This window comes from Seriola lalandi, unplaced genomic scaffold (assembly GCF_002814215.2).
Source record: "Seriola lalandi dorsalis isolate HSWRI2012SDOR001 ecotype SW California unplaced genomic scaffold, Sedor1 jcf7180002054543, whole genome shotgun sequence".
NCBI lineage: Eukaryota > Metazoa > Chordata > Actinopteri > Carangiformes > Carangidae > Seriola > Seriola lalandi.
In genome coordinates, this window is record NW_019525096.1 from 186350 (window position 1) to 211664 (window position 25315).

General features: G+C 39.5%; 1 protein-coding gene across 2 annotated transcripts; it reads right to left on the reverse strand.

The window, feature by feature from the left end:
* Nucleotides 1–4040: 4040 nt before the first annotated feature.
* dyrk2 (dual-specificity tyrosine-(Y)-phosphorylation regulated kinase 2) lies at nucleotides 4041–24901 on the reverse strand. Of its 2 annotated transcripts, none has more exons than XM_023414840.2 (7): nucleotides 24812–24901; nucleotides 16569–16672; nucleotides 12686–13028; nucleotides 12329–12492; nucleotides 11716–12105; nucleotides 11529–11619; nucleotides 4041–10870 (listed from the first exon to the last, which is right to left on the reverse strand). In XM_023414840.2, the coding sequence occupies exons 1-7, from the start codon at nucleotides 24849–24851 to the stop codon at nucleotides 10224–10226; spliced, it is 1779 nt and encodes a 592-aa protein (XP_023270608.1). In that variant the 5' UTR covers nucleotides 24852–24901; the 3' UTR covers nucleotides 4041–10223. The 2 variants fall into 2 exon arrangements, with proteins under 2 accessions (XP_023270608.1, XP_087032334.1); XM_087176208.1 differs by having other exon boundaries at nucleotides 24769–24856.
* Nucleotides 24902–25315: the final 414 nt, after the last annotated feature.

Consider the following 25315-nt stretch of genomic DNA (forward strand, 5'->3'; position numbering starts at 1 on the left):
ATATCATGTGGTATGACCTAAAAAAAAACAACAAATATTAAGCTATTCTACCAATATGTATATTGATTATAAATTTCATAGTGACCTTTTGTGAAAAGCTAGCTTGTTTTGTTTAGGTGGCTAATCATGTGCCTGTAAATTTTGACTAAACTTGAAAACATCATCCACTGCAGACTGTTTACTGTGATAGATTTCAGTTTCAAGTATATCAGATATGTAGATTTATTTTAAAGGAGCAGTTAGAAGGTTTGAAATTGAAGAGACGTTTGGGGATTTCCTGTTCACTTTAATTGCATCTTCAGCTGAACATCATGACCTGGCTCCAGTTTGTTCCCTACCTGCAGAACACAAACACCTTCTGACTCATCTGTAACTCTTCTGCGTCTGTCTCTCTCTCTGATTGGCTGACCTGGCTGGGTGGGTGGAGCTGGTTAAACAATGCCAAGTGTATTTTGATTAATCCCATAGTGACGGGTGAGAAACAGAGTCACTTCCTCCGCCTCTTCCTCCTCTTCTCCAAACCACTGTGGACTTCGGCAGAGAAACATTTGTCACTGAACTGTTTTGTCTAGAGATGATTTTTTACTCTATTTATTTATTTTTCTGTTTATTTATATATTTTAAGCTGTTTCACTGGTATATCCTTTTATTTTGATTATTTTCTGAATTGTTTTCCGATTAATACCATCCTTTTATTTATTTTATTTCTGGTTTTACTCACTTCCAAACACTTATTATTTTGTCTTAATTTTTAATTGATTCTTAATATCCTACCTTTTCTGGTTTTATGCTTGAATACATCTCCTCTGTTTTAGTAGTTTAGTATTTTATCGTTACCTTTCCAGTTCCAGCTTTCCAGTCTTCAGCGTTTCCTCAGTTCCTGTTATTATGATCTTAATTTGATTGTTTTTATTTATAATTTGGTTATTTATTGTTCTGAAAAAGTTCAGACACAGCCTGTTTATTCACATTTAAACAAAAGCACCATCTTACCCTAATCCTATATAAAGTGCTTCTGTTGCCTAAACCACAGACCAGTCTCTGGATGTGAACCTGGTCTCTGGTCTGACTCTGTTTCCTACAAAATGTATTTGTTGTTGCAGTTTAGTGTAATTTCTAGTTTTGCTACCTTAGCCATCTTTCAACCTCCACACCTCCAATTTGTAATGCAAGCCAAGATAACCCTAATGACATCACTATGACATCATCAGGGTTATGAGTTCTCCTCCTGAGCCAATCATGACATTTTACGGCTTGTGTTTTTTCACTGATTAGTATTCACTATGACGAGTTCCTCATTAAATAGGTGAATATTTAAATTTGTTTTAGATTCACTCTCTCTGTCCTGCCCTTGAGCCAGGCAGCAGCTGCTCCTGCAGAGCAGCAGTTAGCACCCGTTAGCCTCATGCTAGCCTCTATAATTAGCAGTTGTGTCCTTCCTGCTAAGCTACGCACCTGCCTAATATGGAACACAGCTGCTCCAATCACATGGCTGCTCCTCGTTACCATGGCGAACTAATTAACTTGTCAAAGGTGGGAGAGAGAGTATGAAAGAGAAAATGCACATGTATGAGAGCATGTTGTGTGCGGGTGACAAACTGTGTGTGTGTGTGTGTGTGTGTTCGTGTGTGTGTGTGTGTGTTCGTGTGTGTGTGTGTGTGTACTGACAGACTGACATCTCTATGTAAAGACAGCAATGGGAGCTGACACTAGCACATGAGGTCAGTGTGTGTGTGAGTGTTAACACCTCTGTAATGCTCAGCACTCTGTAGACTTTCTGGTAAATATTCATGCTTTCATCAGTCACTTTAGTTTAGCGTGTTAGCATGCTAATTAGCAGTAAACAAAAACTACAGCTGAGGTTATTTTAGCATGTATTTGGTCATAAACCAAAATATAAGTAGATCCATCCAATAGTTGTTGAGCTGTTTTACTCTAAACCACAAATGTGAACTTCATGGTGGTGCTAGCTGTGGAAAGTAACTAAGTACATTAACTCAAGTAATGTATTTATGTACAAATCTGAGGTATCTGTACATCATTATTCTCATTTTGTGCCACTTTGTTTCCACTTACCTTTAGAAATATTGCACTTTTTACTGTATTTACCCAACATACCATAACTTAAAATTTTACATAGAAAACATATGAATCTTTTAAAATAGGATGCACTGTAAAACATTAAACAACTTAACAGTTTATAAAAAATAACATAAACACACATATTCCTCTCCAATGATTATTTGTAAATTTTTACAGTGTGGTCCTGGTACTTTTACTTAAAGGTCTGAATACTTCATCCACCACTGATGATCCAATCAGTCAATATTTGTCCTGATGATTTAGTTTGAATCACAGTGGTGGAGTTAAGGGTTAACATCTTTAACAAGTGGTTGAGAGACTTGTTGAGCTGCATGACTGAAATTCTTTTAAATAAAGATTATTTTTACTGAATGACACTTTTACTTCCTGTGTATGTGTGCGTTCATTAGTGTCGGATGCATCACCTTCTCGTGTGTGCTAATGTAAACAGTGCTAATTACAGTGTGTGTACACGTGTGCGTGTTGTCATGACAACGAGCCTCGCGGTTTCCTGCCTCCCTTGTCACAGAATTGTGATGTCGCATCCTCCTCCTTGACGACACCGCATTCATTACCAACTTTTATTGTCATGATGACGCCATTCTCATCCTCCAGCATCCTAAGAGCCGAGTTCAACTCTCGGTTTGATGGAATTTGATGTATTTCTACCTGGGAACGGTGGAAGGAGAGAATCACTGTGTTAACAAAATTGAAAGAAAGACACAAATGTTAACGACATTTTGCAGATTGTATTAGCTAGTATTACCTAATATTGGAACGTGATGTGACTTTCCCAGTCATAATTAGGACTGGAGTTGAACTAAGAAACATTAATGAAATGTCATCCTCTTTGCGTGATGAGGAATAAAGCTGAAAAATGGCAGACATATTGAAAGATGCATCATCAGGCATGTAGCTAAATTTATAGCATTGTTAATTGCAGAATTTAAATTTTGTAAAAATTAACTTGTTTATAGAATGTATTAATTTATATTGCAATAAACACATGGGTAATTATTATGAGAAAGGGTCTTGTGATTAAATATAGCTTTAAAAAATGTTTTTAATAACATTCCCTCTCCTTTTGTTTTTGCTAGCAAAAAGAAAGTAACAGATTTTTAACTCAGATCTTTGATGCAGTTACATGTCAGAGTTTTTCTGTTTTGTCATTTTTTAAACCCTGGTGTTCGCAGAAACTATTTCATATGGCTTGAACTAAAGTAACACCTGTTAGCTATTGTAAGCTAATGTAACATTTTCAGTTAACAGTTACATTAGCTTGTACGCTAAAACATTGTAATGTAGCTATAAAACATGGTGTTTTCCCCCAATTAAAAATGAACAAGAAAAAATATATTTGTAAAAGTCATACTATGGAACAAAAATTGAAATTTGATGCTATTTACAAATTAACATTAAAAACAATATGACATGAATGTGGCATTAGCACACATTTTACACACATCACACAGATATGACACATTTACCTGTAATTATTTCTTCCATCTCAAAATAAGGGGAAGTAAATTTTTTTCACTTTACCTAGTTCTTGTTATGAGAAAAGTATCTAATTTTTTTCTTTAATATGTTCCTCTCATTTACTGCAACGTTAACTGGCTATCATAAGTACTAACTACAGTCATGTAAGTTTTCTAATGTAATGTAACATAACATTTTAGCTAATAATTATGTGAAAAGCCACCCAGCTAACATGATAACATAGCTACATTAGCTTGTTAGCTAAAAATGCCTTGTTAGCTTGGCAGATAAAAAGCAGACTTGACTTGACAACTAAAAAATGCTATCATAAAATCCATATAATCAAATAACAATAGGATTTTGATTAAAAAAAAAAAAATCTAAACATACCATATTTCAAATTCTAAACAACTTGTTTCCACTGTCAACTTGTACCTCATTTACACACTGATTTACTGAAAGAATAATAGATAAAGATGAACAATAAAACTGTTTTATTAATAATAATAATAATAATAATAACAATTTTTCCACCACAATAAAATTTAACAAAGGCTCACTAGAAAAGTGTCAACTTCTGTGTTCTGTACAGTAGATACAGTACATTGTAAAACGCTGCGGCGTGGCACAGCAGCGCATTCAACCCAAAAAAAAATTATTATTCAAACATTTTTCCACATTATTTACAGATAAAATCCACAATAAAATGCAGCTGGCAAACATCACAGATTAATAGCGCACCTTCACACTAACAGTGGCTAACCTCTGGCTGCTGTGACCTCCTGATATAATCTAAATGGCTAACGAGCTAGTAGGCTAACTGGCTAGCAGGGTAGCAGGCTAGCTAGGCTACAGCTGCTTTCACACATCCTACCAAGAGGTCAGATGAACCAGACTTCACGTTCCTGTGTGACTGCAGTCTGTTAATATTTTTTTTAAAAAACAAAAACATAACACCTTCATGTTTTTCTTCCCTCCTCATCATCTGAAAGGCAGCAGCTGCTTCTCCTCTGATTGCCTCTCTATTCGCTTACTTTCTGTTGTACTTCCTACCTATACCTGTCTGTCTGTTTGAGCGACTAGCTCTAAGCTAGCTTTGTAAAGGAATGCACTTTGGTAGATTCAACCAAATGCCCTGGGTGTTAGTCACAACAATGACAACAGTAATAATCATAATAATAATGATAACTGAGCAATCTGAGGTACCAACATGAAAAAATTCTTTAAAACCACATTAATGCTAATGCTTACAGCCTGATCAAGCACACTTGTGAGGAGCTCAACGCGACTGTAGCTAGCAGGTAAAAACTTGCTATGTGCTACTAGCAGTCAGTTAGCAGTAGGCTAGTGCTAGCTTCACTGTAGAGAATATAAACATCAGTGCAGCAGCTAGCGGCTAGACGCTAGCAGTCGGCTAGTGTTAGCTTAGCCTAACTGTCGTCAGTTGGCGACAGTTGGCTGATATGTGTCTGTACATTGTGCAGCCATGTTACACCCCCCCACCCCCCACCCCACCCCCTGTCACCCCAAAACACACACACAAACACATGAAGATGTCATTGTTAGTCAGTTTAAAGCTACAGTCTGTGGTTGGTGCATTGGCCTGCTTTACTGGCTCTGGAAATAGAAATTAATTCTATTTAAGCCCCCAAATTTTCAAAATAGATTAATTGTGAGGCATGACAACAATAATACCAAGTCAATATTTAGAATTTCTAAATAGAAAATGACATAAATTAGATGATAAAATAAAAATCTAGACTGTCTTTAAGTTGATAAATGTTGAGATTCTTAGTCAAAATTATGAGATAGAAAGGAAAAATTATAAGATAGAATTTATAGTCATGACTTCAAAATTATGACTTATTATAAGTCAAAATAACACATTATGAAAGATAACGCAATATAAAATTCTTAAACTGAGTCAGCAAATCAAAATTTTGATGCATTATGTCTCAGAATTGGTCAAATTTTTGACTCATCAATTCATCAAAATGAGATTCACTACGTCAAAATTTCTCATAATTACAACTTAATATGTTATGCTAACTTGTAGTAATTTCGATTTATATTGTATTTTTATCTGCATCCTTCATTAATTGTTTTCCTGTCTGGGCAGAAATGGGCTTCCATAAATGACTCCACCATTTAGCATTAGCTACTTTTGCTGCATTCAAGTCAATTGGGATGGTTGAGTGTCCAACTTCCTAAGTTGTGGCCACTCGACTCATCCTCTATCAACAGAAAAGTGTTGGCATCGTCTTAATCAACTTTTGAATAAATATGACGTATTATTGTGAACATTGCTAGAGCTGCAACAGTTCGCCAATTAATTGATTAGCTGACAGAAATAGAAAAAGTAAAAATGCCAAAGGGAATTTATGTTGTTCTTTTTCGTTGAGCACTTCTTCTGAGTCATTATTTTATCATATTTACTTTTATGCAATTATATTTATTTTAATTTTGGATTTTATGCCATGTACTTGCATTTTATCTTTTACTGAGTGTTGTAAGGTGTCCTTGAAAGTCGCCTATAAATAAAATGTATTATTATTTAATGTGATGCCTATGTGGTGCTTCATCTGGGCCATATCGGTATTTGAAGCAACTTTCAGCTCTGATATATAATAATAAAGTATTGTTAATCAAATACGATTAAACGCATCTGATTGGTGGAGCTCCCTGGGGTAACTTGAGGCTTCAAGATAACATTGTGAGTTGCACCAAAATGAGTGATTGCCATGACATCACCACAATAAATGTGTGTGTGTGTGTGTGTGTGTGAGAGTGTGTGTGTGTTGTGTGGGCGTGACATGGCTATGATACTGAAGGCACAAAGTTACGACTCTCAGCACTCCTTCTCACTAAAAAACATAAAAAATTAAAAAAACACAAACAACCAACCAACCAATCAAATCTTTAGAAAACAAACAAAAACATCAAAGAGGACCGCCCCCCACTTCCTCCTCCTCCTCCTTCAAGAGGGGGCGGAGCTTCCCCCTGAGATGGGCGGAGCAGGTAGTGTCTGTGTTTTACATTAGAAGTTCCTTCTGTGCTTCACGTCACTGTTGTCCACTTCTTGTGTGCTACATTACAACACAGTTGCCGGGCCAACGGCGCACACGACCAACCCTGGGATCTTCCTCCTCCTTCTCCTCCTCCTCTTCATCCTTGTCCCAGTGTGACCCGGTTTTCAGAGTGCGTTCAGATACGGTTGTGTGTTCATATAGATATATGTGTGTTTGTGTGAGGGAACAAGCTTTAAGAAAAACCTCTCGTAACGTCGACATTGCACACACGCTGCTACATACACCCGACACACACACACATTCAAGTATACGGTATGAACTGCACATCATAGTAAATATGTAGATTAGATTAATAAATATTAAAGTGTAGTAAATAAATAAGAAGCATCTTCTAACGCCCCTCCCATCCCTGCCCCAATCACATTGATAGATCCATTAATCAATACTGAACTTTGATCAATATATTACCAGTCGGTTTGCTGCTCATTTACTCATTATTTTAACTGCTCATTTGTATGTTTTGGATCTGTTTATTTCATTATTTCAGCTCATACTTTGTTGCAGCCTTGTGCTATATTGCTGCTGTGTTACTTCAAACTCTTATAGATCAGCTGTAGTATAAATCAATATTATTCAATAGTATTTAGGTCCAGTCACACCAGATAGAGGCATAGAGTGTAGAGTCCTCTATAAATATAAATTTGTTTATAACTGTTTCATATCATCAATTTATATCATGATATAATACATTGGAAGTATACAGTTAATGGACACAATAACCAGAGTGCTACGCCTGTTTTTGGTCAATTAATAGTGAATTAAGAAGCTAACAAATCAAGTTCTTAATTAAATTGATGCAAAAAGTCATATAAATATCCAATATTGACAAACACTAGTCCTGCTCACTGACTTCCACTCCCAGAGATACCCAGTCATATGATTGGTTGTTTGCAGCCTTAATGTTGTTAAACTAGTAAGAGTGTTAGCAAGGGGCCCAGCGTGACCTATGGGGGTTTTAGTTGTGTTTGTTTTTCTGCCACAGGTGAAACAGTGGTACAGAGTGTATTACATGACTAATTAATCTGTCATAGAAAACAGGATCTGCAGGGAGGAGACACCTACACCACAACTGCACATGTATCTCAAGTGATTACAATTCATGCCAAACATACTGGTGTGACTGGAACCCTTTTAAATGGTGGTATTATTTGTGATAAAAGAGAAGAATAAGTATTCTCATTACTTTTACGGAAACCCTGAATTAAAACGGAAGCTATCTTTAACCCAGCACTATCACTGTGTTAGTTACTGAGTCAGCTGAAGTGACTCTTCCTCTTTTTATTCCAGACTTCATCACAATTTCTTGTGTTAATCTTCACCCTCACTTGGAGTCAAGTCTTAATGAAGCACTTGATAAGTATAGGAATTAAAGTCTTGGTTGACTGCTGCAGCGTTAACACCTACATGCTGAGACCAGAAGGATATATCTCTATATAACCAGCTGACCTATTCAGACGAGCAGCACAGTAACACAGTGTTAAGAGTGTGCAGTCCTAAAATATGACTCACATTTCTCTGTACGGGGCCTATATACAGGGTACCGTCAGACTATAACTGCTGCTGCTGAGCTTCAGTTACATAAAAGTTTAAGAACTGTCATAAAATGTCCTGGTTATCCCAGACATACAGGCTCTCCAATCTTTCAGGCTTAGGACAGACTCTCTCTTATTTTAATTGAGGATTTAAAGCTGTGAAATCCTTGGAGATGCTTTGTTTTCCAAACAGCCAGAGGGGATAAACATTCAGCTCTCTCTGCTGTCTTTGCTGTCCCTCCAAACTCCAACTTAACAGTCATCTAAACAAACACCACTGTATGCTGTTACATTATGGAAGATATTTTGGTGTCATGTGATTTCTGTGCAGCTGAGTCTTTTCCTGATGCTTGGAATTTGGTCAGCACGCTGAAATGATTTTGCCCTCATATCTGGAATAAGTTAAAATGGCTACTTCTGACTTATAGTCCTTCAAAATGTTACTAAAATTCAGGAGTAGTCTGTCAGTGGCAAAGTATGTTGGAAAATTTGTAATCCATGTTATCCAGGCGACTAGACAGCTTTTTAATCTTGTCTTTTAATGTTGGCTGACCAAATATAAACTATATTAAATAAATGCTAGTCTGCAGCCACTGTTTCATGTTTCTTTGCTCATAAACAAGACTTTGGTTTATAACACTCCTATTTTTTTAATATCAGAGCCCTTTGAGTTTAAAATGATTTATAACTTGTCCATAAAACCACCTTCAGTCTACTTTCTTCTTTCTCTTCACAGCTCTTTCAGCAGCCATTTTGTATCATTAATAATCACATCTGGTTGATTAAATAGGGAACAAAATGGTGCTGGCTAACCCAAAGACCTTTTTCTTTTCTGGTCTTTTTCTCCTTTCTCTGTTCTCTGTCTCTAACTTCACTAGTTAAAACACTTAAAAAAATCTAAATCTGAGAAGTTAAAAAACATGTTGTCATTCTGTCTGTGCTTTGTAAGGCTGGGCAGTGGAGAGCTAACAGGCTATGGCTAAAAGAGGCTAAGGCTAGCCACCAGACTGCCAAAAAAGGCAAATAGTGAGCCAGCTATAGCTAGCTGACTGATTTTAAAGTTTGCTAGGCTAACTGCTAGCATAAAGAGTTAGAATGTGACAGCTAAACACAAACATATAGCTGTCTAACGACAAACCAGTGTCAGTTAACAGTTAGCTAGCTGACAGGCACAACGCTAGCAAAGTAACACACAGTAAAACAACAGCTAGCTAGGAAAGTTAGCCAGCTAACAGGTAGATGGTTCAGTTAGGGTTGATAGGATCTTTTTTGTGTCGTCACTTGAGTCAGAAATAATGACAAATGCTCACCAATGTTCCCCAAACTGAAATAAAACACAAAATTTGTTATTTCATAGCGATATGAAACAAAGACTAGCATGCTAATCATTGCATTTTTCAGTTGTAGTCTTAGTTTTATAAAGATATATCTGACACTATTAGTCAGTTTAACCACATTTAAGAGGCCCTATTATTGTCTGCCAGATATGACCTTGTAAGACTAAAATCAATATATGTTGTTTTTGGTGTCCGATCGATTATTCGACTATTAGCTCAGCTAAATAGATTCTGTGCTAAAAAAAAAAAAAAAAATTATCAAAAAGCCTTGTTCCCTCCGTCAGCACCATGTTTTTCTGAGTGTGTTGTGTTTGTGTGTTTGGAGCTACAGAGTGGTGTGGTGTGTTTTGATTGTCTGAGCAGCCCCGCAATCATTTCCAACACGTCCCGCTGCTCACGATGTAAAACAACTACTTGTTTTTTCAGACAAGACTGAGAACGCACCCCAGTTTATCAGTCAAGTTTCAGTTTACATCCCAGCCTAGCCATTCTGCATTTTAGCAACCCAACACAAAACTTCCACAACTGTTTTAGTCCTGAACGCACCCCAACAACGCTGTGAAAACCAGTGTGAAAAAATCAAACGCTCTTCAAAACTGGACAAACCAGTTTTATTCAGTTCCAGCTTGTTGCTCGCAGCTGCTCGTGGCTGCTTGTGAGCTCAGCTTTCACCTCCCGCCACAGCGAATGGGGTGCGTTCACTCTCAGCTGACCAGTTTGGGCAGAACAGTCCTAGGCTGGATGTTTCCATTGGCGTCAGTGATCGCCGCCAAGTTAGTCCTGGTTTTGGAGGAGGAGGATGTGGTGGTTGAGGAGGTGGTGGCGAGCTTGGAGATGGAGGTGATGGCACCGTCAGAGGTGGTGGTGCCCCGTTTGGATGACGAGGTCTTCTCCGTGGTGGTTCCTGCTGGCGGCTTGGGAAGTCGTCTCCTCAGCCACGGGTGGCGCAGTGCCTGGCTGGGTGTAATCCTGAGCGCCGGGTCCCACTCCAGACACTGTTTGAGGAAGTCCAGGAAAAGTGGGTCGTCGCAGCCCTTTAGTGCTACGCTCCAGTCTTTGCTACCCGGTGGGCCGCGTACCTTCCCCCGCCGTGATCGACCACCGTTCAGTACAGTGGTGCCATCAGACAGAGTGGTGACGGTGCAGTACCGTGGATAGCCTTTGGATGACACAAAGTTCTTGGCTCGTTTGGAGGCGTCGAGGAGCTTCTGGCTGGGCATGCCCAGTAGTTCGATGATGCAGGCCAGCTGGTCAGCTTCATCTTCACCCGGTAACAGTGGATAACCAGTCAGCAGCTCAGCCAGGATGCAGCCCAGGGACCACATGTCGATAGGCATTCCATACCTGGAGCCTGGAGGAGGTAAACCAATCGAAATCAGGATTCAAGGTTTGAATACTTTCCATTCCCACTGATCATTTTCCAAACCAGACCATCAACTCTCGGAATGACGGATGAGTTTTTACCTTCCCGGTAGCCATTGGATTCAAAGTGGTTCTATAAAAATTACATACATGTAGTCACCTTAAGTTTCCTGTCACTAAAGATTACTGGTTAGGGTAGTTACTGGTACTGTCGCTGCTTTGATGGACATAGACATCCATGATTTGAGAGCTGGTGTCAGAAAACTAAAACTAGCCAGTGATCAAGGACAATATGATTTTGGTTGTCTCTTGCAATGATCCTTAAACACCCACATTCTTTTAGAGGTGGTCTACCTAAATTAAACGCAAATTATTTTAGATCCTTGGACCCTCTGAAAGAATTGAGTACATTTTTGTACAGTCAAACTGCTTTGAAGGTAGGAAGGCGACCTTTACCTACCCTTATGTATTGTAGTGAACTTCTCAACTTAATTACCACATGCTGATAGTGTAATATAATAATTTTTTGCAAGTGTGTAGTCTCTGCAAGTTGCTTTTCATTGCTGAAATGAACTGAAACCAGAGGTCAAAACAAACAGGAAGTGAAAATCTGAAAGTCCAGCTTCTTTCATTTTCTTTCTTCTTACCTAGAATGACCTCGGGTGCTCGGTAGAACCTGGACTGGATGTAGGTGTAAACTCTTTGATGTTCATAACAGCTAGAACCAAAATCTATGACCTAGAGACAGAGATAGACAGATTAGAGAATGTTTTATAGATGAATGATTGTGCCTTTAATGGCTAATGTGGGAACACATCATTTTTTCTATTGTACCTTGATGCCGCTGCGTCCCTGCTGCTTGAGTAAAATGTTCTCGGGCTTGAGGTCGCAGTGGATGATGCGGTTCTTGTGCAGCGAGTCCAGACACTGCAGGATGGAGTGGGCGAACTTCCTGACCAGCGGGAGGCTGAAGCCCTGGAACTTGTTCTTCTTGATGAGCTCGTAAAGGTTCATGCTGAGTAGCTCAAAGGTCATGCAGATGTGGTTACGGAAGGAGAAGTTCTCCAGCATGTGGATTACGTTCATGCTCGAGTCCTTGTCCTGCTTCCTCAGGTGCTCCAGGATGCGGATCTCCTCCGCTGCCTGCCTGTGGAAGCGCTTCTCGTTGCGGACCATCTTCAGAGCCACGTGGGCCTGAGATTTGTGGTCGAAGGCCTTCACCACCTGCAGGGGGAGAAGAAACATGGTGCTCTCATGAATCTTAAATCCATTCGACCAGAGAAGAAACAATTAGGTAATTAGGTAACTTGTTTTGCTTCAACCAAGGAAATAAATTCATGTTGAGCAGCCAGATTTTTGGTCTGCAGACGGTTTGTCCTCTTCTATTAGTGACAGTGCTTCTAATCACCAGTTGTTTCATTAGCTGGAGCAGCAGCAGTGATCGTACCTGTCCAAAGCTGCCTTTACCGATGACCTTCAAGACTTCATAGCGGTAGGCAATATGGTCATGTGGGACGTGGATGTAGGATCCTTGATCATCATCATAGCCACCGTTGTTGGCTCCGCCTATGACCCCTGACCTCTTCTTCGCATTTGGACCCACAAAGTACACTGCAGGGAAAAGAAGAAATGTTCTCATTCCCATTCCTGCCAATCAAATTTAATGATCATAATTTATTATTTTGGCTGTAGAGTTAGTGTTGAACCTGACTGATTACAGATAATTACAAAGCTGGAAAAAGATAAGATTTCATTTTTATGAATTTTTGATGCATCTTTAGAAGGACTGACTGAACCCACTCACCCTCTGGGTAGTTGAAAACTTCGTGGTGTTCAAATGAGGACATTTTGGACATGAACTGCTTCATGGCCTGCTCCGGGGACAGGGGGTTGGGCTTTGGCTTGCTGTCCATCGACTTGTTGGAAGTGGCGCTGCTCTGGCGGCAGTGGTGAGCGGGTTCTGAGGCCGAGGTCTGTCGGTCGGGCAGCGGCAGCCCCGGCCGGGTGGAGGTGAGCGGAGCCAGACCGTTGGGCTGGGAGGTCAGGACCGGACGCTTGTTGGTGTTCTCTTCATACAGCTGGGTGATGTGGACCTGCGACTGTGATGACAGCTGGACGGCCTCCGACATGGTGGCTTTAGAGCCTCCCTGAAAGGAAACAGAAGCATCAGATCAGCCGAGGCCTCGTCTGGAACACAGTATTGCTCCTCAACACAGTTAGCATTTGCAGCAGCATTGGCTCGTGGAGGCAATAAAGCTAATTGGCATCTGGTTGCCACAAATTGCTTCAAAATCAAACTCTTCAAGAGTCCTAACTCTTTCAAATCCGAAAACACAGACACTATAAACATATTTTTCTTTGAGGACATAATTATCTCCATTGTCCATTATTAAATGAATGTCTATAAATCCACTTTAAAAAAACAAACAAAAAAAAACAAAAACAAAAAACACCCTCTAGATAACTTACATCAGTATCACAGTAATCCAGTGTTAGTTCTCTGTTCATTCATGGGCTTCTTGTAAACAGGAACTGCTAATAACTAATTTGGCTACTTTTAATGGTGCCAGTTTTGAAAAAAGGCAACAAATACAGGCTAAAAAAAAACACAAATCAGGCCCACAGTGTCTGAGTTTAAAAACTACCCAATTACTGTCAACTACTGTTGATTTTTATTCTACAGGTTTTTCCCACTTTCCCTCCAACCTTTTGTCCAAATTGCTGCAACAGTTTGTCAAGAAGATAAACAATTAACTTTAATGTATGATTTTTAGAAAATTAAAGAAGAACACGAATGTGGTCATTTGTTACATTAATTAAGCTACTGTCTCAGATTGCAGGGTGTTCTTGAACACAGCACAGGAAGCTTTAGAAACCATCTGTACTGAATATCAGGTAAAAATCTGGATAATTAATGTCCACAAATTAGTAATGAAGAACTCCAACAGTCTAACAACCTAATGCTGATTAATGGACACCTCTCTCTCTATATTATTCCGTCTCTTTGTCTCTTGCTCAGTGAGTCACTCCCTGTTGCCGTGGAGACCAGCACACCTGGGTCCTTTCAGATAACAGAGGTGCATTTGGTTTCAGTACACACACACACAAACAACAAAGGTGGCAAATTTGGCTCAATTCAAAGATCTGGTGTTTACCGCATCATAATTGTGTGTGTGTGTGTGTGTGTGTGTGTGTGTGTGTGTGTGTGTGTGTGTGTGTTGTAATCCTGCCAATGAGGGGATTGAGGTACAAAAATAAGGAAGTGAAACATGACATGAAAACAAAACAGTAGCACACACATACAGGCTGGTGTGAGTGTGTTGTCAGTAGTCAGTGACATATGAGAACAAAGTGTCAGGCTCTGTAGACTCCTCCCTAACCTGACAACATCTCTTATTTTCATTAACAATCAATCTGAAGAGTATTTCCTGAATTAATCCTTAAAGCTCCATCCAGTCTAAAGGTCTCTGTCCATGTTTAGTTTGATTATAAAGCAGGTCTAGGTTCTATATTAAGGACTTCTGGAACTTTGTGATGTCACAACAAAGCAGTCACTGCTTCCAGCCACGCCCCAAGCCCCACCCACCACCAGCCAACCTTGCAGGATTTGGTTTCTCTGAGTGTTTTACCTGAAATCTGCTATATTTTTATTGGATCACTCAGAAAACAGTCAGCCAATCAGAAGAGAGGCTCAGAGCCTCAATTACAAAACAACTCATTCCTATTAAGAAATAATCCTGTCAGTGAATTCAAATTCAAACTAACTTTTAGCTTGTTGGAATTAATTCAAATGTAACCCACATACATCACAACCTCTCCTGACCCCACCTTTCCCACTGTCTTCCCTTCAGTACAGTCCGTATATTTTCGAGTGTACTGTCATACAGCTGCATTACCCAGAGATGTTGCCAATGGGTTGCACACGCCTGCATATACATCTAGCCCTCTTATCAGTGATGGTCAGACAAGCTGTTGCACTTGAAAAGTGAAAACCCAAACCCCGCCTGCTTTAATGTTGGAGGAAATAACACTTATGGAACAAAACATTACGGTCATTACACTCAGAGAAAACGAGCAAAGGTCACACATCACCTCGAGTAACTACACTGATAACAGCTGATATGTGTCTGACTCAGCTCAGCAGACGATTGATTGATTGATCACTTCGTACCAGAGCAGCACGTTGCAATGACAGACGAATCTGAATCCTATGAGTTTTTACAAGCACCTATCACTTCAGCTGATCAGTCTGCTGCTGGAAACTTTAAACTGAGTCTACATTGAAAACGCTACAACCACAACTGTTTCTATTTCTAGCATTAACACAACCACTGCAGCTGCGACTGCTGCTGTTTGAAATACTGATATTCAAGTTTACCCCAAGAAACTGACCTTAAAAATCTGGTTTTAAAATGTGCCTCCTCCTGGTTTTAGCTGAGTGATACGGAGCCTCTGGTTTGTTTGCAGTGAGTTATTATACTTCATAAAAGCCTCTGCTGTAACAGGCTACTGGGAACTCTGATAATGCTAATAGTTGGAGTGATATAATGATCAGCAATGATATCAATGTGTGTGTGTGTGTGTGTGTGTGTGTGTGTGTGTGGTGTCCTTCACACCAGCCTATAAACCAATCAGCTGTTTAAAGCATCTTGGAGCAGAGGGCTATTATTAGCCGTGTGGCTACAGCTGACTGTTCCACAGGACTGCTGCCCAGGCTCTTTGATTCACAGAGCTAACAGCATGCTAATCTTTTGCTAACACGCTAACTGCAACTCGCTAGTCAAACTGCAGCCTTCTGAATCTGACATACCAACAGGCTGGTGTCAGGACCAGATTGTTCTGCATTTTCTGATCAACAGATCACCCCCAGAAATAGTTTAATGAATTATAATGATTAGATATTATTATAATGAATCATTATTATTGATTGATTATTGGTCACTGATCATAACAATCAAACTTAATGTTCTGGGAAACATTTACTGAACAAAGCCTTTTTTTTCAGGTCAGGTAAAGACTGATGAACAGTTCACTGATGTTTATCAGCTGGTCGTGGATGTCTTCAGTGATTAACCTGCTGAAAACTTCCAAAATAAAAGTGGCTGATCCAGGACACACTGGCAGGAGTTTTGGTATGTGTTGTTTACATGTGCAGACACACACGTTTTTAAAAACTGATTTTTAGATAAAAATACATCTTCAAGTATCACACAAATTCTAAATATTGATGCAGTTAATTTGGAGCATAAAAAATGTAAATAATAAAGTGTCTTAATCTTGTGTGAGCTGTAGATCTGTCTTAGTGAAGCAGCTTAAAGGACTCAAAGCTTTTTGACATCAGTGTCAATACAATAGCTGTGTTTTATCACATTCAGACAACATAAATATTTTTAAAACTATTCTTCTATTTAATAAAATGTCCCAAACCATCAGTTTTAAATAAAACATGGTCTGAAGTTTGATCATGAACCATTTGAACAAAGACTTAACAAACACTTTCACAGTTTACTCTGTGAACACTGGTAATAAAGATACTGATGTTTGAACCAGAGTTAATCAGCTCAAACTCAATAAGAGAATTTACTGCATCTCACTTTATTTTCTTATGACTGTTTAAATGTGATGAATTGGAAGTTGTAAATGAGCAGTGTGCTGAACTCGTGATGATAATAAATTTGTGTCTGTACCGTCAGGGGGTTGTGGTTGTTGTTCCGAAGCGGCGGCAGGGCGACGGGCGACGTCGTCTGAGAGCCACTGTGACCAGGAGAGTAGACCGGCTCGCCCACTTTGCCTGGAAAGAGACAAAAAAGGATGAGTTTCATCATTTCTATTTAGGGTATTTTTTGATTACTTTGATGACAAGATGGATTTTACTTTAATCTCCGTTTCCAGTTCCTTCATGTAGCACTACAACTGGAAAAACTGGAAATGTTTCGTAGTTTCAAGAAGATAGGAAGATATATTTGTGGTTTTCTCCTCTCTCAGGCTTCTCTCTGGTGCTCTAGTGACAACAGGTCTGTGAGCCAATCAGAAGAGAGGAGGCTCTGAATCTCTCTTCTGATTGGCTGTATGTTTTCTGAGTGACTGAAGAAAAATATAGCAGTTTTCAGGTAAAACACTCAGAGAAACCAAATCCTGCAAGGTTTGGATGGTGGGTCCAGGTGGGTGGGGCTTGGGGCATAGCTGAGGGAGGTTGTGACATCACAAAGTTGCAGAAGTCCTGACGGCTGGTTTTAAGGCTCAGTTTCTGAATACAGGCTGTGTGCATTTCTCTGTGGACTGAGGCTTTGATACTTTCACGGTATTAATATAAAACCAAGACTTGATGTATAATCAAACAACACATGGACAGAGACCTTTTAGACTGGATGGACATTTAAACCAGTAATTGTTTTGTCCATAAAGTATTAGAAAGTAGTGAGAAATGGCTGATATATTTTAGTGTAACTCTTTCAGATATCTTGTTTTGTTGGATGTTCAGTTTACTGTCTCTTACAACAAAGAAATCCTCACATCTGAGAAGCAGGAAGCAAGAAATGTTTGGCATTTAAATAAAAAAGAATAAAGCAATTATCCTTTGATGGACCAATTAGAGCAGCTCTACACACCCCTGTGCTTATGGCTTATATAAAGTTATGGAGTCACATATTCATTATCATTAATGAGTCCAGCTCCATCACACCTTCCAACGTCTGCTTAACATGTTGTATCTTGTTCTTTAAACAGGTGTAGACACAGAAACGCCCCGTCCTCATCGAGCACTGACTCGCTGCTGACGTTACAGTTGGGGCAGGAGACTCGACACAGGATCAAACTTTCAGAGTACAAGATGTATTGCTGGCTCCCCTCCAGCCAGCCAAATATCACATGACGTGACCACCACCAAAAGAGCTGCTTATGTAACTCGTCTATCAGACACATGCTTGGCAATCTCCTCAAATATTAGAAAGCGGTCGGGATCCCTCCAACGTACGTGGGTTATCTGAGGAGAGGAGACTCAGACGGTTTCACTGAGTGGCGGCCAATCAGTCTCAGATTAGATATGACTGAAGGCGACTGAAGAGTTCAGAGACATACAAACATCTATAGATACAGACTGACAGATAGAGGCAAACATGTTACACAAAGACGGCTCAGACAGACGCCACCACTAATTTACTCAGGGCTTAACACAACGTATGTCTGTTGGGTTTTTCCTGAAAACGCCTACTGAAGCAACAGAGGTCACGACAACAATCACAATTATTAACGCAGAAGTCCGCAGCTTTTACCTCCAGCTTATTAAACAAACCTCTACTTTAGTTTCTTCCTTCATTTTTAGCAACTCTGAATCATCTCAGCCTCTAATTCTTTCAGAAAAAACCTCAAATCAGTCTTTTTCTTAGTGGGAGAAGGAACTTCAGATAATCAGGAGTGGATGTCATTTCCTTCTTTAGATTTTTAAAGAAATTAACACCGATGATTCTTAAAATCTTTGAGACCAAACTCCGCTCTGAAATCCTCTTTTAAAATAAAAAACGACACAAACGACGAGTGTGAGAAACGACCACGAAACAAAGCGTCAACAAACGGTGTTGTAGCACAAACGTAACAGCCAAAACAACATGCGGCAGCTACACAAATACCAAACAGCTGTAACAACCAACAACAAAATCACACTGTGCTGTAACTTACTAACAGGAAAACGCACTGTATTCACACCGAATTGTGTTTCTAAGTTAAATGAAACTGGATGAACCCTGAAGTAAAGAGCTGTTACTTCTCTCTCATACACAACAGATGTTCTACAGATGTTCAAGTAAAATTTATCCATTCATTCTCTTCATAAACACATTGATCACATTCAGCTAAATCTCACAAACTACCACTCGTTCTGATCGAGTGATAATGTTTTTATTTTAATTCCAAAATCAATTCATCTGTTGTGCTGCAACTAACCCATCATTTTCATTATCGATTATCTGCTGCTTTGATCGGTTAACTGTTTCATCTACAAAAGGTTGAGAAAGATAGATTAAAAAACAGCATTAACATTTTGTTAGAACCAAACCATAAAACAGATGGTCTGATTAACCAACAATGGACGTAACTGTGATGCAGATCTAGTTTATTACCAGCCACAAGGTCAGAGCCTAAAAGAGCCAATGTTGTGGAGCTGCAGTGATTAATCAATCAACAGAAAAATGATCAGCAACTATTCTAATTCTAATAGTTTCAGTCTCAGGTTAAAAAACAATTATTGGTTTTGGGTTTTAGACATTTGGTTGGATGGATGTTTGTACGCAGTGACCCAGGACCGGATCACTTCAGGATCTGGACTCTGAGTGGGTCCTGCAGGTTGATTCAGTCTAAGGAGGATGAAGGTTTTAATATAGCCTGATAATCCTGAATACACCACCTCTCTCTCTCTGCAGCTTCGCCTCCTTTGGAATACTCAGTCAATTGATTGCTTAGTTGATGGATCACAAACTATTTTGATAATTGATTAATCTTGAGTAATTTGTAAAGTAAAAACTGCTCCAGTGTCAGGATTCTGTTATATTCTGAGAAACTGATGGCGTTTTTTTTGTTATTGCATTTTTCCAGACCAAACAACTAATCAATTAATTGATAAAATCACCAGCAGATTAATCAATAATGAAAATAATGGTTCGTTTTCGAAGGTGAGGTTTCCCTCATCAGGACCACAGCTGGAGAGTCATGGAAACGGATCAAAGCGTTAGCTTGACTGAATGGAGACAAGCCCTGATTGAGACGCTGACCCTCACAGGCCACCGTCCGGCCCCCAGCAGGTTGAACAGACAGATGGCCTCTGCCTTTAATCTGAACGCTCAGTGTAATCCTGCTAATGAGGACGACTCAGACGCACAACGACGCACACACAGTACACACACCGTCACTGTGAGGCTGCTGATCAGCACTCAACACACTCGGACTGAATCCTGCATCAAACCTGCACACACAGCACTAATGCAGCCTAATGCATCTTCACTTCAGCGATCAATATCACTATATACTCTGATTTTAGGATCAATATACAGAATCAAGTCTTCATCAGTTGTGATCCTGAATCCTCCTCTTGCTGCTGCTCAAACTATCAGTTCAGTAACTGATAAAAAGAGATCTGTGTGTGTTTTATATTATTTGGTATTGATAACTGATTGATCGATTCTGTCTCAGGCCTGTGACATGTTTGGATTTTCTGTTTTCAGTCAGTTGAATGTTGACGATCTGAGGACGTCACAAGCTCTGGGAAATTAAAACTGGTCTTTATTTTTTTTTTTTTTACTGTTTTCAGATGTTTATTGGCGAAACTTTTAATCAAGTAACTAAAACGAGTAATTGTAAGATTCACTGATAATGAAAATTTTATTGAGTTGCAGCCTCAGCCTTTTACAAGCTGCACATATGCAACATTACAGTGATGAGGAGTGCACTATATGATACTGAAACAACTCGTTAATCAATTTATAATATCTGTATCACAACGTATCAAATCTTCTACAAACAGAAACTGATCAAATCAAAACAAACTACGTCTGTTTCTACCTCGGTGTGCTGATGAAATACTGAACAGATCAAAGTAAAATTTTACTTCTCATCAGCATGAAAATCCAAAAATCCCAAACTGTGATGAAGCACTTTTTCTCATGAATTTAACTTTATTCAACACTAACACACAATACAACAGGAGATACTAAACAGATTAAATGCAGTAAATTTTAAAACAAAATCTCAAATTTGCATGATCTCACTGTCTATACTGTCACATTGTCCAACCCTAACCCTAAAAACAACAAACACACAAACTAGAGCTCAGTCATTATGATCAGCTGATACTGACTCAGCACTGACAAACATGTCAGTGTTTCTCTGTACTGTGAAAAAAATTCGTCACCAACCTAAAATAAGAGTAACATTATTGTTCTGTTATAAAGGTAAAATCCCTCGAGTATCCCCCAGGCTCTAATTCAAACTGTTTCCCAGAGGCCCTTCATCATCTCCACGGGGCCTCCACCTCCTCAGCGTGTGACGATACTGTGCTGTGCCTCTGCAGCACATACTGATAATGTAAGAGGGGGGATCTACACTGGAGAGCATGTACAGTATTCCTCACTGTGAGCCTGACACATGCACCCTAACAGAGTGGAACAGCGGCGAGCCGAATGTGAACTCGACACTGAGTTCTGGAAATGCCAGAGCGCCGCAGAGCATGGTCGGCATGCTGCTCGACAGGACGGGTGGGGAGAACCTGCGGCAACGTGACCGCACGCGTGCAGCACCGAGAGAGAGAGAGAGAGAGAGAGAGAGGGAGGGAGAGAGAGCAGGAAATCACAGACGAGGAAGGTGCAAACACAAAATGCCTCCTCTTATCATTTCAACCTGCTGACATTTTCTTTCTGTCCCTCACTGGCCACTATATATGAATCACCAGCACAGTTTCTACTTCAAACAACATTTTAGGAGTGTGGCGTCTTTACTAAACTCAACAAAGCTCTAACCTGCAACAATCAGCCGATTAATTGATCGACAGAAATTTCATCTGCAAATATTCTGATGAAAGAATATTTTAGTTATATTCAAACATCTGAAACATCTTCTGGTTTCAGCTTCTCAAATATGATGACAATGGACTGAATCTCTGGGTTTAAAGGTCCATCCAGTCTAAAGGTCTCCGTCCATGTGTTGTTTGATTATAGATCAGGTCTAGGTTCTATATTAATACTGTGAAAGTGTCAAAGCTTCAGTCCACAGAGAAATGCACACAGCCTGTATTCAGAAACTGAGCCGTCAGGACTTCTGGAACTTTGTGATGTTACAACCTCCCTCAGCTATGCCCCGAGTCCCGCCCACCTGGACCCACCATCCAACCTTGCAAGATTTGGTTTCTTTAAGTGTTTTACCTGAAATCTGCTATATTTTTATTACATCACTCAGAAAACAGTCAGCCAATCAAAGGAGTCTCTCACAGCCTCCTCTCTTCTGATTGGCTCACCGACCTGTTGTTACTAGAGCACCAGAGAGAAGCCTGAGAGAGGAGATGTAAAACTACACTGAGATGTTTTTTGGTTCTTAAAACCAATATATCTTCTTATGGATGTCAAAATTTCAAAATAAAACAGGAAAAGTGTCAGATATGAACCCTATAAGACATGAAGACGACATCTGGAGCTGTGACAAACTATAATGAGCATTTTTCACCATTTTGTGTCATGTTATAGACAAAACATTAATCTATTCATCTTTCTTGATTAATCAATGATGAAAATGATAATCGTCAGATAGTTCACAGTGTAGGTGTGGGAAATGAAACTGGGGCACAAAATGGAGCAAAACTGAAAGCACAGTCACCACACTGACTACAAATTAAAACCAATAATGAACTGGTTATAAAACGTGTGGTTAGAGAGAGAGATGAAAGATAAACAGGGCAGCTGCACTACTGCTGTTAAGAAACCTGCTCAGTTAAAGAAATCTACCATCTGATATTATGTCCAGCTGTGAGCAGGCAAACACTGAAACACAGTCAATCTCTAAACTGCATCACGGACAATACAAAACGGGGTAGATGAGCTGAAACTGATCACATGACGACCTTAAAATCTGGAGGAGTAGTCTGTACTATTAGCATTAGAATAAATACTGATATATATAATTAACATTATATAACAGATTAGCTGCCTGTGTTTACATTCATGTAACTACATTTATGTCAACACACTGAAAAAGCTGTGCAAATACTTGATGAATAACCACAAGGGTACTTAAGGATCAGTAACACTGATATTACCAAACAAGCTGACAGTGGGCCGGCGGTGTTTACATTAGAATAACTGCTGCTACTATTTATGTCCAAAAGCTAGATATACATTAGCTGTCAGGCTAACAGTGGGCCATTGGTGTTTACATTAGAATAGCTACTGCTACTATTAATGTCCAAAAACTAGATATACATTGGTATTAGCTTTTCGGGGCTAACAGTGAGTTAGCACTCTGTGTCAGAATAACTCATGTTATTAGTTAATTGACGTGCAGCTGACTAACCCTAACCCTTATAAACCTATAAAGCTGCTAAGACAGGGAATCTTTCTGGCTGAGAGAGTTAAAATCAATATCACATAATCATAACGCCCCCAGTTCAGCCCTCCCTCTGTGCTCTAACATCGCCGGTCGGAGTTCCTGTTGTTCCTTTATAATTTGTCCCTAACAAAAATATTTTAAAAAAGCTTCTAAAATAACACATACAGCCATCCAGTTGGGTTAGTTTGTATTTTCAAGATTGTTCCTGTAATGAAGTTAACACCTGAGGAACTGACACATCCAGGTTCCTAAAGATAACCCTACAGGATTGAGAATCTGGATCGTGGCCAGGTAAGTCGGCCACCTGATGGTGGTTTGTCTTACGACTGACTCAAAAGATAATATGAGTTAAAACAACAACTATAATGCTTCCTGTTAGTAGTGTAGTGGACACAAACAAGTTCTTAACAAAGCTTGGCTTGTATAAACACAAAGGGCAATGAAAACAGATGCAGCAAATTAATCATGAAGCATGTGAAAGCTTTGAAAACATCAGATTAGTGTAGAGTGACAATAACACTGTCACTGTCCTCACATGAATACACGAAACAAACAGAAATGCCTTATTTCCATCATGTTTTCCACAATCGTTTGAGCCCTTTTAATTACATCATCCTGCTGCACCCAACTGGTACATCCGAGTGTTCACCGCCACAAACCAACACCTAATATTTGCACAAAAGTAATGGATGGAAATGAGCATCGATTATCATTTTCTTTGACAACTTTCTCAAACATTTGTTAAAATTTACATAAGATTTGGTTTGAAACCTGGTAGGTGTTTCTAAATCATAAAAAATATTGCCAGTATCAATATGATAATAACATCTAGTAATATCAGCCCACCAATATATCATGTCAGTATATTTACATTTAGACGATAATAAATTATTATAACATTCTGTAAATAACCACCACCACAATAGTAAGTTAGATAGTAGATAGCAAAGTAAATGGCTGCTAACAGTATAAATTGAGATATTAGCATGTAATAAGCTGTACAACAATCACTATAGCAACCACTTTAACAGGAGTATAAACGTGTAATAATACCTGTAACAGCTCATAATAGCATTAACGTGTGATAGTCGAGCTAATAGAGATATAAAGAGTCTGACAGTTGTGTATTTCCAAAGCTAACAACTGGGGGGAAAAGGCTAAAACACCAACTGACCTCTGACTGAACTGAACCGAAGCTTTATTTCTGTCTGCCGAGCTGGAGGCCAAAAATTACCCAGCAACCGACACACACACACACACACACACACACACACACACACACACACACACACACACACACACACACACACTAAACACCACCAAAAACCATGTCTAATAAACACACAGGAAGCTAAAGGACAACGAGAGATTTTCTGTACACGGCACGAGACAGCCGTTAGTAACGGTCGACATCGGCGATAAAGTGGCCGTAAACAGCAGGGAAACACACCGGGAAACCTGCATCTGTCTGTTGGTTAGCTAGCTAAAAATAAACCTGACAGACGGGCACAGAAAAGAAGACGTCTGGAGCAGCTTTTTATTTATTTATTTATGTATTTATTTTTATCTCGTTAGTTTCTACAGCCGTGCCACAGCTACTCCTCCGTCTCCTTCTCGTTTATGACATTACAGTTAATTTAATAAACAAGAGAAAGAAAGACGAGTTTCTGTTCCTGCCTGTTAGTTAGCTAGCACAGCTCCCTGCCCTTCCCTCAGTGTTTTCCTCTCCTGTCTTCACTGTAATTTACACTGGATTAAACCGAGGTAACCACAATACAATCGGCGGTGTGTGTCCGCCACACTGACCGGGCTCAAGCGCCCTCCGGCCGGCTATAGAGGCTGTGCTCACCCGTCGGAAGGACCGAGGCTCCGGGCTTCTTGGTTAACATGGCGGCCGCTCCTCTCCTCTGGACACAGACGGGCAGGACGCCTCCTCTTCCTCCATCTGCAGCTCCTCCTCTTCCTCCTCCTACTCCTCCTCTTTCTAATCCCTCCTTTCACTCCTTCACCCTCCGGAATAACTAACAATATACCTTCTTTTTTCACCCTTAAATTCACTGTAATTAATGTGTAATTAATTGGAGTTTTCTCCTGTGTTCCTCCTCCACTCAATCGATTTTACCATAAAAACTATTTTTAAAATGTAAATTTTGTTTTTACCTCATACACTTTAACATTATTAGAAACCTTCTTAAATAATATATATATATATAATATGCTGATGTGTTAATACTACTAACAGACTGACAATAGGCCCACTTTAGATGCAGCACATCACAAACAGTACAAGAACTATTATCATTATTATTATTATTATCACAGGCTGTAATAGACATTGACAAATTTACAGAGT